Source organism: Clupea harengus, chromosome 14 (genome assembly GCF_900700415.2).
Source record: "Clupea harengus chromosome 14, Ch_v2.0.2, whole genome shotgun sequence".
Taxonomy (NCBI): Eukaryota; Metazoa; Chordata; class Actinopteri; order Clupeiformes; family Clupeidae; genus Clupea; species Clupea harengus.
This window is the reverse complement of record NC_045165.1, coordinates 25,477,811-25,490,994: the sequence shown is the minus strand read 5'-3', so window position 1 is coordinate 25,490,994 and position 13,184 is coordinate 25,477,811. Positions and strand designations below refer to the sequence as shown.

Sequence of the window (13,184 nt, the reverse complement as noted above, 5' to 3'; positions counted from 1 at the left end):
CTACTGTTGCAGGTTATGCATGATGACAATTCATATTTGACAATTAATACTGGAAAAATATTAGATTTTCCAGTGTATCTCTTTTGTTGGTTCTATGCAGCTGGCTACTTTTTTTGGTTCTATGCAGCTGGCTGGAGTTACAGTGTATAACTGAAGCCTTAATGGGCTGAGCACTCAACTGGAATAGGGGTCATGACATTGTTGGGGTGGCCGTTGGCTGCATAGGGTTGGGGGTCCGCCATCAGTGATATTCATTTGGAGTGACACTCCAAAGGGTAAATAGGGGAGTTGGTTGTGTGCCACTGCGGTCTAGTGATCTCAAGACAAACTTGTTAACGGAGTTATAACCAATGCGTATATGTTGTGAGCTCATATTTGTACTGATCCCTTGGAAAATGGAGCTTTTGTATGGAAATTATCTTTCTATAATGGATATCAGCACAAATCTCGAGTCTGTTGATGCCGCTTTCAAGGAGCAGGAACATGATAGACTTAACCACATCATTGACCAATGGAATTCTAAAAGACTCGACCTGTTTGAAATCAGCCAGCCAGACCAGGTGAGATTCTAGCACTGTCTGCTTACAGTGTCTGCACTTCTTTGTCAAAATGATCTATCTTGCGCTGTGTACAAAGTTTTTTTTTTTTTTTTTACATATTTAGACACTATTATTTATCAAATACATAATGAGCCAGTAAGTCCACACAGGGTGCAATTAATGAATAGTCAATTAAATATAACATGTGGTCTCATTAGGACCTGAAGTACCACGGTGTGATGAGGTTTTACTGGGAAGACCAAGTTGCAGGAAATGTTGCCACCAAATGCCTGCGTGTCGGTTGTCTGGACACAGCCCAGGAGGTCACTGAGACCCTGCTGGAGAAATTCAGACCAGACATGAAGCTGAAGGCTGACTCCTTCTCTTTACATGAGGTCCATATCAATAAAGGTATGACTCAGAGTGGGTCCACTACATTGTATTAACATAAATATGGGATGCATGTTGACATTGTTTAATCCAGTTATAGATTATAAGAAACACATCATCCTTCTCTTCATCCACTTTATGTTTTGAAGAGGAGAGACGACTAGAGCCGAATGACAAGCCACTGCTTGTGCAACTCAGCTGGATTAAAAACAACTGCGAGGGACGCTTTGTCCTGAGGAACAACACATCTTTACCGCAGGTGAGAGGCTATCTACTCTATGCTTAGTTTGACCTGTTAAATTGGGATGACAGCAGAGTGTCGTTTCATATGGCAGTGTGCTAGCAATGTGTATGTTTGATATACAATGTGTTTCTTGCTTATCTTCAAAAACCCAGTGGGATAGTAATGCTTTCGTGTTTAGTGCTATTTTTTTTTGTCATTTCACTGCTATGATAGACCGCTGAAGAAGAAAGGAAAGAGAAATCAGGAGTCATCCAAAATTTCAAGAGGACATTGTCCAGGAAAGAGAAAAAAGACAAAAAGAGAGAAAACTCCATTGGTTGTAATGACAACAAAGATGGGAAAGAGAATGGGTATGTCACTAGTATTTTTCATTACACACTGGGACATGTGTCCAATAGAATCTTGTCTAGAAAGATCTTCGGCTGACTTAAACACAGATGGAACTGATGTAGTGGTGTGTATTGTCAAGATAAGAATGAAACACCTGGCTTGTTTAATAGAGAATACTACAACCCTTAGACCACATTTGATTGCAATTCATGCCAAGCTTTGGTTTGGCCCTCATATTCGATTATTGATGTAGTTTTTTCATATGTCATTTGCTATTGAGAATATGCCATTCTCTTTTGCCATTGTTTGTGTCAAATGTTCATTCCCTGACTGTGTAACAGACAAAATATGAAAAAGCCCAGCCACCAGCAGCGGACCAGCCCGTCTAAAGCTCCAGCAACCTCTGATGCGAAGGGGAAGAAGCCAGGTGAAACATAAGACATAAGATGATGGAATTGGTTGCTAATGTAAAGTAAACAGCACTGACCTTACAGAACTTTGCTTTAACAATGACTCTCGACAATGACCCTCGTGAAAACCATATAGAAAATCTCCTTGATCATCCTGGGGAATGGAGAATTGACTGCTGTTTAAATAAGGTTTAGACTGGTTATGACTGTACCTTTTATGGATATGTTGACAAATTCATTAAATTAACCAGCTATCTCTCATTTTTGTCCCTTTATCAATTTTCTGTTCATCATCCTTGTAGGAGGACCACAGGATAAGGTATTCTGTCAGCATGAAATATGAATTTGTTAATTAAATGTTAATTTATCTATTTTTGTTTCAATGATGTATCTATTTGTATATGGGTTAATGTTTGTTTTTGCATTTTGGTACTCTTATGTTGGTATGAGCAACTTACTGGATCTATGGGGGCTGTGCACATTGTGTATGCAAGGCATTGTTCCTAAAGAATGTGAAATTAACATATTTAACCTCCCTTTCTCAGGCCTCCGGAAGCCATGACCCACGCAGGTCACAGCAGGCAGAGACGACTGTCCAAAACAGAGAGAATGGGCATACTTATGGAGGGTGAGGCAGTCTGGGAAAGACCCAGATATATTAAGATAAAAACATTTTAACGATCAGTTTGAACAAGTATCTGTTCTTTTCCCAAACATAGACTGTGACCTATTTTGTTGCATTTCTTTTCCCCATAAAGTGTGGCAGCCCACGAAAGCTTTTACTGGTTCTTGCGTGAAATTTATAGTCTCACAGAATTGTTACACATGAGAAAATGATTACTGCTAATGAAGATATATCAAAATTGAACTGAATGAAATGAAATATGAATAAGACACGGAATGCTTTTATGTATGCTATTACGGATTTGAAATAAATACGCTGTTGTTTTTCCACATGTCAGCACATCCACACGAACGCTGCCAGTCAGCATTAAGTTAACAGACTACAGTAAGTAAAATAAACTACAAATCACATGCACTGGCATGTAGACATTCCGGCAACTAGGCATGAATTATTGCTTTTCAAGTCAGTGGCTCACCTTTCCTGTCCGTTTCCTCCCATCTTGCTCTGCCCGTTCTCTCTCTGTCTCAGATGAGGAAGCATTTCTGGTTGCCATAGTGAGCTACACCAACAGCTCCACTGTGCACTTCCCCCTGTCCCCGGCCTATGCTTTTTACCTGGTTGGCCGCTCTCGCCTTGGTCGTACTCATGACAGTGTACACCACATTGCTGCCATCACAAGCAAGATGGTGGCCATGATAGGCACTGTGATTAAGGTTAGTAATGAGATATTCCTTGCTCACATTTGATAGGTCTAAATTGCTGCACAATGTAGATTTTACATAACAACACAGACATCCAATTGATATTGAACAGTATTTCATCATCATGTAATCAATATATTAGACATTATTTTAAGATACAAAAGGTTTCTTTGTAGAGCATTTTGATGTATTAACAAACAAAAAACCTGTTGTGAAGAATGTAGGGGTATAAATGAAATCTTGTGAGGTGATATTATCTACCCACACTGACCTCTGATCCTCAGAAACACAAGACCATTGCTGTGTCTCTGGCCTTCTGGATGGCCAACGCATCCGAGCTGCTGAATTTTCTGCGGCAGGACCGAGACTTGAACCCCCTTACCAGGCCAGCTCAGAGCACACTGGCCCAGCTGGTACACCAGGCCTTCAGGTGAGACAGGAGACATTTGAGACTATATTTACCTCCCTGTCTCATATAGCAGACCAGATAGCTGTAGCCTCATTACTGCCTAATAGTTATTACTGACTTTTATCATCCACTATCAGTAGTAAAGATAAGTATGATGATTAGCAACATTAGTCACACATATTACATTTACTAGTATACTATCTTTGTGTTAATTGTTGTCATTGATGATTAATGTTATAGTTAGCTGCTTCTAATGCCAGTTATTTTATGTGATTGTGAAACCTGTGCTCTTCAGATACCTATCCCAGCGTCTGCAGCAGGACCTTGAGAGACACATGCCATCTTTCTTGATTGATGCTAAGGAACAGACAACCAAGTCCTCAGCAATAGGTGACATATAGAACTTCAAATAAAGCCATTACAAAATGTACTGTCTAAATATTGTCTTGAAATGAAATCCTCACAATAAGGTCCTTATAAAGTCCCAGGGTCATATGAAGGTGGACCAAAAGCACCTGCATCATGCTGGACTGATATCAATGGACTTATGAACTACATTGATATTGTGCTGCATTCATATCTGAAACCCTGTCCGTTGTTTGTCTTGTTTCCTCCATGTACGTGAAGAGGGAGTGCTGAGTTGTCTGGTGCGAGCCATGAGCTTGTTGCGTAGATGCAGGGTGAATGCAGCCTATAGCATCCAGCTCTTCTCCCAACTGCTGCACTGCATGAGCGCCTGGCTGGTGAACTGGCTGCTGGGCTCAGGACCGGGGCTGAGGGGCCAGCCTTGGAGGCCGTCCCAGTGGTTGGAGACACTGCGCCATCGACTTACTCTCGTTACTGCCTGGGCTGAGAGGCAGGGCCTGGAGCTGGCAGCTGACTGCCACCTAAGTCTTGTGATGCAGGTGTGTGTTGTTGTTTGTGACAGAGAGGGAGAGCCAAGTCAACTTAAAGCATTTGTACACAAGAACCACTGTCATCATCATTTTGATCGTATTACTTAAGGTAATTTGTACGCATAGAGATTAAAAAACTAAATGTATTTACTTTTTTTTTTTTTTTTTTCAGGCCATTACTCTCTTGAGCATGAGTGCACACACCATGCAGGACACCAAGAGGGTCCATGAGGCCTGTTTCAAGCTGAATTCCCTACAGATACGCACACTGATGGCCAATCTGCCCACCATACCAGCAGTGAGTTGGCCATAAATCCAAATGCATGACACTACACCTTCAGGCCATCTTTGACATGATGTCAAGCCTTAGGTATAGTTTGACTCTTCTCCTCCCTATCTCAATCTAGGGTATGATTGACAGCCTGGTTTCTATGGCAGAGAGCACAACAGATGACGTGCTGAAGAAAGAGGGATGGGACATCCAGCTTGAGGTGGATTCTGACCTTCACCTGCCGTTCCTCCTGCCTGAGGACGGCTATACCTGTGACAGCATGCAAGGCATTCCACATGGGTTCCGGGACTTCCTAGAGCCCATCTGCCACAAAGGCATGATTGAATACCTCCTACAACTTCTGAAGTCATGTTTTACTTCACTTCAAAGCAAATATATGTTAATCTATTGTACCGTTTAAAATGTCAGTTAAAAGTAACCCTGACTCTATTTGTTATTTTCCAGGCTTCTGTTCTCTGATGTTTCACCCCATCTCTGCTGACGCTTGGAAAGTCTTTTTCAGTCGAACAGACTCTGTGTCCTCAGGCTCCACAAACTTGTGTTACAAGACTAACAGCTCTGGACTGATGGTTAGTTTTGGGATAACACACAACCATGTGTTTGCTCTGTGGTTAGCCACTTCAGAAATAGATTGCTGAATTATTTGAAGTTATTATTATGATTACTAATGCATCACATTTGCCTGATAGTGGTCTAGCAGTTTAGCCTAGTGTTCTTTAACAACTTAATTAAAATAAATGAATTGATTTTTTCTTCATTTTTGTCATTAAGAAACCGGAGGTGGTGGTGATTGCCTTGAAGAAACCATTGCACCGTGGACTTGGCCTCAGCATAGTAGCAGCCAAGGTGAGGATGTGCTCTTTGGAATTATTTCAAACATATTTTAGATCGGAGAAACTTAACTCACATCAGTGGGGATGAGTCTAAAATACTTCTTCAACAGGGAGCGGGACAGAATAAGCTGGGAATTTTCATCAAGTCTGTTGTGAAGGGTGGAGCAGCACACGTGGTAAGTACTGCAGTAACTTTTAAGGAATTTGTAAGTGGATGAACAAACGGATATAACATGTTTGATCTTGACATTGCAAACAGAAATGCAGTAATGTTATGCTCACTGTGTGTCTGCAGGATGGCCGTCTGACAACAGGAGACCAGCTTCTCAGTGTGAATGGACAGAGTCTAGTGGGGCTCTCCCAGGAGAAGTAATTATTTGTTGTGTAAAATGCAACCTCTTTTGGGAAAATAGTATCATGAAGTGCATATCTAGCTTTCGTCACTGAAACAAACAAAATGCCTTGGCTCAGTACAGTACATTTCAATCTTTATCTTCTATACAGTCCGTATCACGATCTGTGTTGTTTCAGGGCAGCAGACATCTTGTTGCACACCAGCTCTGCGGTGAACCTGGAGGTAGTGAAGTCAGCAGCAGTGTTCTTTGGGCTGGAGGATGTGCTGAGCCAGCCACCTCCAGCCATGACCAGAGGTGAAGCAGCATCAGCTGAGATGGAACTCAATGGACTCAAAGGTGGAGAATAGTATTAGCCTGTGTGACAATACAGTGGATACCTTATCTTTTTATATATTCTTTTTTTATTATAATATTATACCTTATTATGTTGATGTTCACTACTGTCAGATTTAAAAATCAGGAGAAGGCAAACCAATCAAGGCAAGAAAGTGCCTTATGATCTGTTTGTTGTTCTTGCCTGTGTCCTTCAGCTGAAACACAAGAGCATAGCAGCCCCTGCAAAAAAATAGTGGGGATGAGGGGGAACCAGAATGCTACAGTACTGATGAGGAACAGATGGGAGTACCGCTCTAACCCCAACCTGGCTTGTGAGAGAACCAGCATCTTCACATCACAAATGAAATTCTATTAAAACCGTCAAACGTTGTTAGATTAGATGAAATTTAGTATTATGCTCATTGTCAATGTTCATCATTTTATTTTGGGGGTCTACTAGAAAACATTTACATGCTTCAATTTTCCCAAAAGACATTATTGTTTTCATACTGTACATCTCTATTGTATCTGTCTGAAATGCTCTGATAGAGCTCCTTTGTCTTTAAGCCCCCCTCCAAATGAGCCCAGTGTGCTCTGGTTGGTCAGCTAGGCAGGCAGTAAGAATTGTGTCACGGAATTGCATCATTTTGTAACAAAGGTAAAGGGCTGGAATTCCAAAGAGGCACTTCGGGCTGCTGAGAAAAGTAGTTTCCGTCCGAGAGAGCTGCTTACTCTGGCATGTAACGTTGCAGACCGTTTACATGCACAAAAAGCAAAAAAAAACACACTTAAAGGGAATAACTGGAACAACTGGAAAAGCGTAGGACATAATAGGTCCCCTTTAACTGCATTCCTATGATTTGTCTTTAGAGCAAACCTAGGTTCAGGTCCTGTAATTAAAGATGGTTGAGCCAGGTGTTTCTCGCTTCCTCCAGATCCTCTCCCTGACCCTGGTGAGATGTCAGTTGACCCAGTCACACCAGCCAACAAGAGGACATCAGTCTCCACAGGCAATCTATTGGTGAATATTCCATTCTGTTTGCATTTCTTTGGCATTCCTACCGCTCTAATATTCATGTGAACATTAAGACATAGGACTTGTAGAGACAGATATATACTATTTCTGATTCCCAGGAGGAGCCTAGCTTATCCAACTCTAGTCTTGAGCCTGTGTTGGGATGCCAGAGAGACTACCTTACCTTGCCCGCTCCCAGATCCCACAATAGGAACGAGCCTGATCAGACCCTCACCACAGGACATCCAGAGAGACCTTCTGGGATGAACACACTGGTGGGTGTGACCCCTGCTTCTCTCATTGGTTCACTGTCTTGTATTTTTAGATTGTGTTGTATATTGTTGTGCTCCCATAACACAGGGTGAAGGGCAATATGAAATTGCACAATGCAATAACGTGCCAGATACTCATTAACCAATAGAGACAACGTGTTAATATTAGTAAGAGATCTGTATCCAGGACATATTTTCTGTTTTACCTCTGTAGAGACACACTCGGTCGCAGGAGAACATATTTGAGGAGAGAGGACCCCCCTCTGTTCTGGACAGACCACAGATGTGGAAAAGTCAGTGTGATCTTGCCAAACAGGAAGCAGCCATCCAATCCATGGCCATCCCTGTGCAGTCCAACTCCAGCACACTCATCAGAGCCAGCAGCCGAGACCACTGGAGGGCCTCACAGACAGGCGTTCTCATGAAGACCTCCCAGCCCACGCGCATTGATGTCCCTGCCTCACTGTCACATGGAGTCTCCTTTGTCACCTTCAGACCACCAGCGGCTCTTCCAGGTGACCAAAACCACAGTGGCTCTCATACCCTAGCCAGAACCCCAGCCCATAGCGCTCTGCTTCAGAACCGTCAAGGGCAATACCCAGGTACGGCCCCGGCCTGCTCCACGCTGCCTCGCCCTCATCTCCACTCTCTCTCTGCACAACAGCAGAGGCTCTCAGCCAGACCCCGGTCCTCAAGTCTCAGGCCAGCCTCGACCCCACCAGCACCAAAAGAGGCCTCAAGCCAGGCCCTGACTTTCACACACGGTCTCAGCTCCACCCCTGCTAGGCAGATGCAGCAGCCCACAGGCCTGACCACTGAATCACCCACTGGAAGTGGTCTCTGGTTGGACCCGTGGCGCAGAGAGGAACGGGACCGTCTGCAGAAGCAGTACCGTCACCAGGCTGTGGACCAGCTGGAGCAGGAGGTCCTCCAGCTGCAGGGCAAAGTGCAGCGCACCCTGGAGGAGAGCGAGCGCCTTCGCAGGCTCTCGCTAGAGTGGCAGTTTCAGAAGAGGCTGCAGGAGTTCCAGCAGAGCGATAGTGACGAGGACGGAGACGTGGACATCAAGGAACACGAGCAGCGGCAGGGGGAAAGGAACATCGTGGAGGTGAGTGTTACTGACCACGAAACACAAGAATGCATGGATGAGAGTTGAAATGTCAAGGAGGATTGTTTGAAAGAGAGAGTATGTTGAAGTATGTTGAATACATTTCATAAAAATAAACTGCTGAGAGAATTTATTTCAAAAGACTCATGGCCAACTCATTACATTGTTTGCAGTTATCTAGAACCTGTGACTGAAATGAGAATTTTCTTTCGACTTTAGTAGACATCCCAGACAGTTAGGTCGAGTGATATCAGGGTTAAAACATATGTATTTAACCATAACTCATTAGCTTCAGCTATTCATTATTGTATTATGTGTTCCAGAATTCAGTAGCCACCACTTTTTCATTATTATGTTATTTCGATTATATTATTATGCCCTTATAAAACTAATTGACCAATTTCTTCAAGTTTCTACTAAGTGAGCTCTGTAATCTCCTTTATACCCTGTCTCTGTATCTCTTCTATGACTTAACCATGTCATTGCTTCTCATATAAATCCCATGATTCTATCTTTTAGACAAAGCCAATGGAACATATCACCAACCAGCTGCTGAGTAGGGAACACACAGAGGAGGCCAAGGCCAAGGGCCAGTCTAAAGGACAGGTCAAAGGTGAGGGACCAGAGGGCTGGACTATCTGGAAATGAATGAGAGGTGTTTTGAAGCTAATACTAATTGACAGTAGCGTGGTATATCCTTAGATAATAATGTAATTCTATTTCATTTTTACCCAAGGAGGCACAGCAGGAGGTGTTGAGGAGTCTGAGAGCTCAAATTACAAGACAATTAATAGAAATCATGAGGGGTGTGTTTTCTTGTTTTTAAATGAAGTGAAATATTCAATAATTTAAAAGGCACATGTGACTCATTCTGTTACATAACATATATAACATACAAATGTATATACATGTGAAATAATTGATGTTGGTTTTCTGCAGGGGAGACATCAGTCAAGTGAGAGCACCTGAGAACCTGTCCTTTAAGGAGCGCCAGAAGCTGTTTGCTCTAGCTATGAGCACCTGATGTAGATCACAATTTCAGTGAGCTGTCTCCAGACTGTGTACTCTCATTACAAAGTACTTTTTTTTTTTAACTGACATCACAGCTGTCCTTGAAAGATTAGGTAAAAACTCCTTGACAGTGATAAAATCATATGAATGCTCTGTATACAGTAGCAAAGCTCTAGCAAGTAGCAAGTTGTAATTATAGATTAGAACAATATCCAGTCAACCTTGATGTTACTACAAGGCATTGATTCTGTAAATACTTCAAATATCTGACAATAAACAACCTCAATTGTCTCTACAGTCGACTGTGTGTATTTTATAATATCAAGTCATATGAATTGTTGGTAAAACCGCATCACATTCTACCATGTTAACCAGTTACTATAGATGCAGATGTCTTTAGTGAGAGTACTTGTGCCGAATGTTCTGGTCTTCACAGACCATTTTGGCTATGGCTGGCCAAACATGCGCCAAACACCTTCACCCTAAGAAAGACAGGGGTACAGCTCTATGAAAGGAAAAAATTAACAGTGTCCCAATGTTGGTGATGTTAAACCCTGTGCAGGAGAAGTTGTTTGTGGAGAATAGGGAAATTCTCACTCTGAAACAGGACACAGGATCTTAGTTTTACCACATATCAAATCAAGTATTACATAATGTATGTAATGTCACATGTTACAAAACATATGACAAGGTATTCTGAAAACTTGACAATAAGAAAACATTAGCGACAGAAACCATTCAAATCTATTTAAGTGAGTATGTGCATTTAGCTTGTGTTGCGTAGTCTGCACTGACTGCCGCTATAAGGGTCGTTGCCTTGCCAAGCAATAGACAGTTTTGAATTTTAACAGCAAATATCTCCACACCTACAGTATGAATTACACAAGGTTGGGAGTATTACTTTGGCAATGTAATAGGTTACAGATTACTAGTTACCCTATAAAAAACTGTATAATTTAAATACATTATTCAATTATTGTCTAGATGGTGAAAAGATGACTAAGAAGACTAATTCAATAACATCTGTAAATGGCAGGAAAGTTCTCTCTGATGAGAATAAGTGGTGTGAGCATTTGAATAGGTTGATATATGCACGTGACATAACACATGATTGCATCTGCACCTTGAAGAAGTTCAGGCTTCCAGGAGTGGAGTGCATGGCGACTTCAAAGCAGAAGTAGGATTGCTGGAAATTGTTCGACCACAGTAAGTTGTGTTTTACACGTGTGTGTGATTATCAAAAATATATATGTTCCTGTTGTTATATCAGACAATTCTTGGTAGAGAAGGCTAGCTGGAGGATGACCTTGTGTAGTCTATGGTAGTCTAAAGTTAGCTAGCCAGAGATGTTAGCTTTTCCTCTAACGCAGTTTTCAAAGTGATTTCTTAATGCTGGAAGATAATTAACATTAGTTCGTTGTGTATCCTGCAGTAGTGTGGGTAACTTGTATATATGTATCCTTCAGTTGTGGTTTTACATAGTGAAAAGGTGTTTTTACGCAAAAATTATTTGCGTCCGTTGACGCATATTGGAATACTCAGGTATGCCACAAGGAGGTACCAAAGGTTTTAGAATAACGCTGAAAATTAATGCAAGTAAAGCGAAGCACTTTGTTCCAGACAACTTTTATAGTGTGGGAGTGACCGTCGTCATTTTGCATGCAGCAGATTAGCATTTTTGAGAACCCATAACTAAGTTTTCATAAACTGCATTACCGAAAAACTGAGCCTTTAAGGAGAGTTAGCGCTAGCTATCTGACGGGTTAAGCTTGTTGGTGGTAGTGGTTTGGTTTTTCGGTTCGGCAGCTTAGAACTACTATCTACTATCTTTTTGGTAGTGCATCCCGTCACACAGCAGCTTTTAGACATGTTTCAGTTTTTTTTCCAGAAATGACAAGGAGGCAGCTTCATGCAATACAAAGTCAATGGAGAGCGATTTAATTGTTTTCAGTTGGGCGTGGGCGTGGTTTTGACACTATGACGCATTGCGCTCTGTCCCTATACTCAATAGGTCTATTCGTACCTTCACTAACACTGACCTTCAATGACACTTAATTGGTGCTGGGGATTTAAAATAATATGTGTTCATATGTACTCAAAAATAGTGAAGTTACCATATCTTCATAAACAGTGTACTGTAAAGTGATTGCCTTCATATGATCCCCTCCCAATATATTCGTTTATACATCTGAATTTAGATGATTGGATAGAAATTCTGATTCACGTTTCTTTCTAGAAACACTGTGTTCCTAGCCTACCTTAAAGCCCCATTAATATAGCTAATGTTGTGTGACGAGAAAGAGTGAAATAACAGTCAGATAAGGGAGAGTGTAATGTAGATAGCTAAATAAATTGATGACAGTACAGGTAAAATTACTTCAACACTTAAAGTTATGTCATTCATCACGCCCCCTTCAGGTTAAGATACACTTCACTGCTCCAACATTTCTCCACTGCAATAGGTCAAATATTGGATATGTTGGAGAGCTGGGAGGAATTCGCCACAACGATTGGCCACAGAAATGGCCTTTGTGTCCAATATTCTCCAACATTTTCCCGGCCGATCCGTTGGCTACTGAGGCACAGGTCACAGTCTCCCCTGGGGGTGTGGGTTCGAATCCCACTTCTGACAAAGGCTTTTCATTGTGGAGGTGCTGGTAGATGCTAGATTGTGTGTACCTTGGGTTACTGTGCACCCTCTTATCATGTGTTCACTATTTCAGCAGTCCATAAATCCAATAAACTAGACAGTGATTGCACTGATAGCAGACGAAAACAACCATCATCTGTTATAGGATGGTCAGAATGACCGGTGAGTAATCAATTCAATTCAATTCAATTCAATTCAACTTTATTTCGCCATGTATACAGATACTAGGAATTTGTTTTGGTATTCTCCATGCAGGCTATAGTATCACCAAACTATCTCCTGCACGAGATCTCCACGGCCGCTACACAAGCGCCATCGGACAAGGGGGTAGACAGGACGGGAAGACAAGGTTGAGGGAAGAATTGCAGCATAACATGAGGAAAGGGAGGAGAAAAAAAAGGCGACCCCCAGACTATGCTCCTAGAGGAGTACAGTGTGGGAGCAGGAAAAAAACACCTCAGCACATAAGCACATACATTTTACAACATGACAGAACTCAAGACTTGCAACGGGGAGGGGGGAGGGGGGATGGAGGTAAGCCAGCGCAAACAAGCAGCAATCTGGTCCAACAGCCATATTCGGCTATGGTCACAGACCCGCCTGTCACCCTGGGGGTACGAAGCAGGCGAAGGCGTGGGATGGGGGTCATGGGGTGGTGAATGCATATCAGTAATGTGTATGTGTGTATGTATGCATGTAGAAAGTTCGAGTATGAGTAGGCCTGGATTGTCGCCTTCCCCTAGGCCTAATCAGACAGATTCTCAGTCCGCAAGATTGTCGTTGCCATG

General features: G+C 42.2%; 2 protein-coding genes across 2 annotated transcripts; both read left to right on the top strand.

The window, feature by feature from the left end:
• Window positions 1-4,954: 4,954 nt before the first annotated feature.
• LOC122133453 (afadin-like) lies at window positions 4,955-6,457 on the top strand. The gene is made up of 6 exons (XM_042709679.1): window positions 4,955-5,150; window positions 5,281-5,405; window positions 5,608-5,682; window positions 5,780-5,845; window positions 5,965-6,038; window positions 6,201-6,457. Exons 1-6 carry the CDS (start codon window positions 4,955-4,957, stop codon window positions 6,370-6,372), a joined length of 708 nt encoding a protein of 235 aa, XP_042565613.1. The 3' UTR covers window positions 6,373-6,457.
• Window positions 6,458-6,562: 105 nt separating this feature from the next.
• On the top strand, window positions 6,563-10,011 carry LOC105895700 (afadin-like). The gene is made up of 7 exons (XM_031580945.2): window positions 6,563-6,672; window positions 7,276-7,361; window positions 7,475-7,630; window positions 7,842-8,735; window positions 9,255-9,348; window positions 9,472-9,541; window positions 9,675-10,011. The coding sequence occupies exons 1-7, from the start codon at window positions 6,600-6,602 to the stop codon at window positions 9,757-9,759; spliced, it is 1,458 nt and encodes a 485-aa protein (XP_031436805.2). The 5' UTR covers window positions 6,563-6,599; the 3' UTR covers window positions 9,760-10,011.
• The last annotated feature ends 3,173 nt before the right edge of the window (window positions 10,012-13,184 follow it).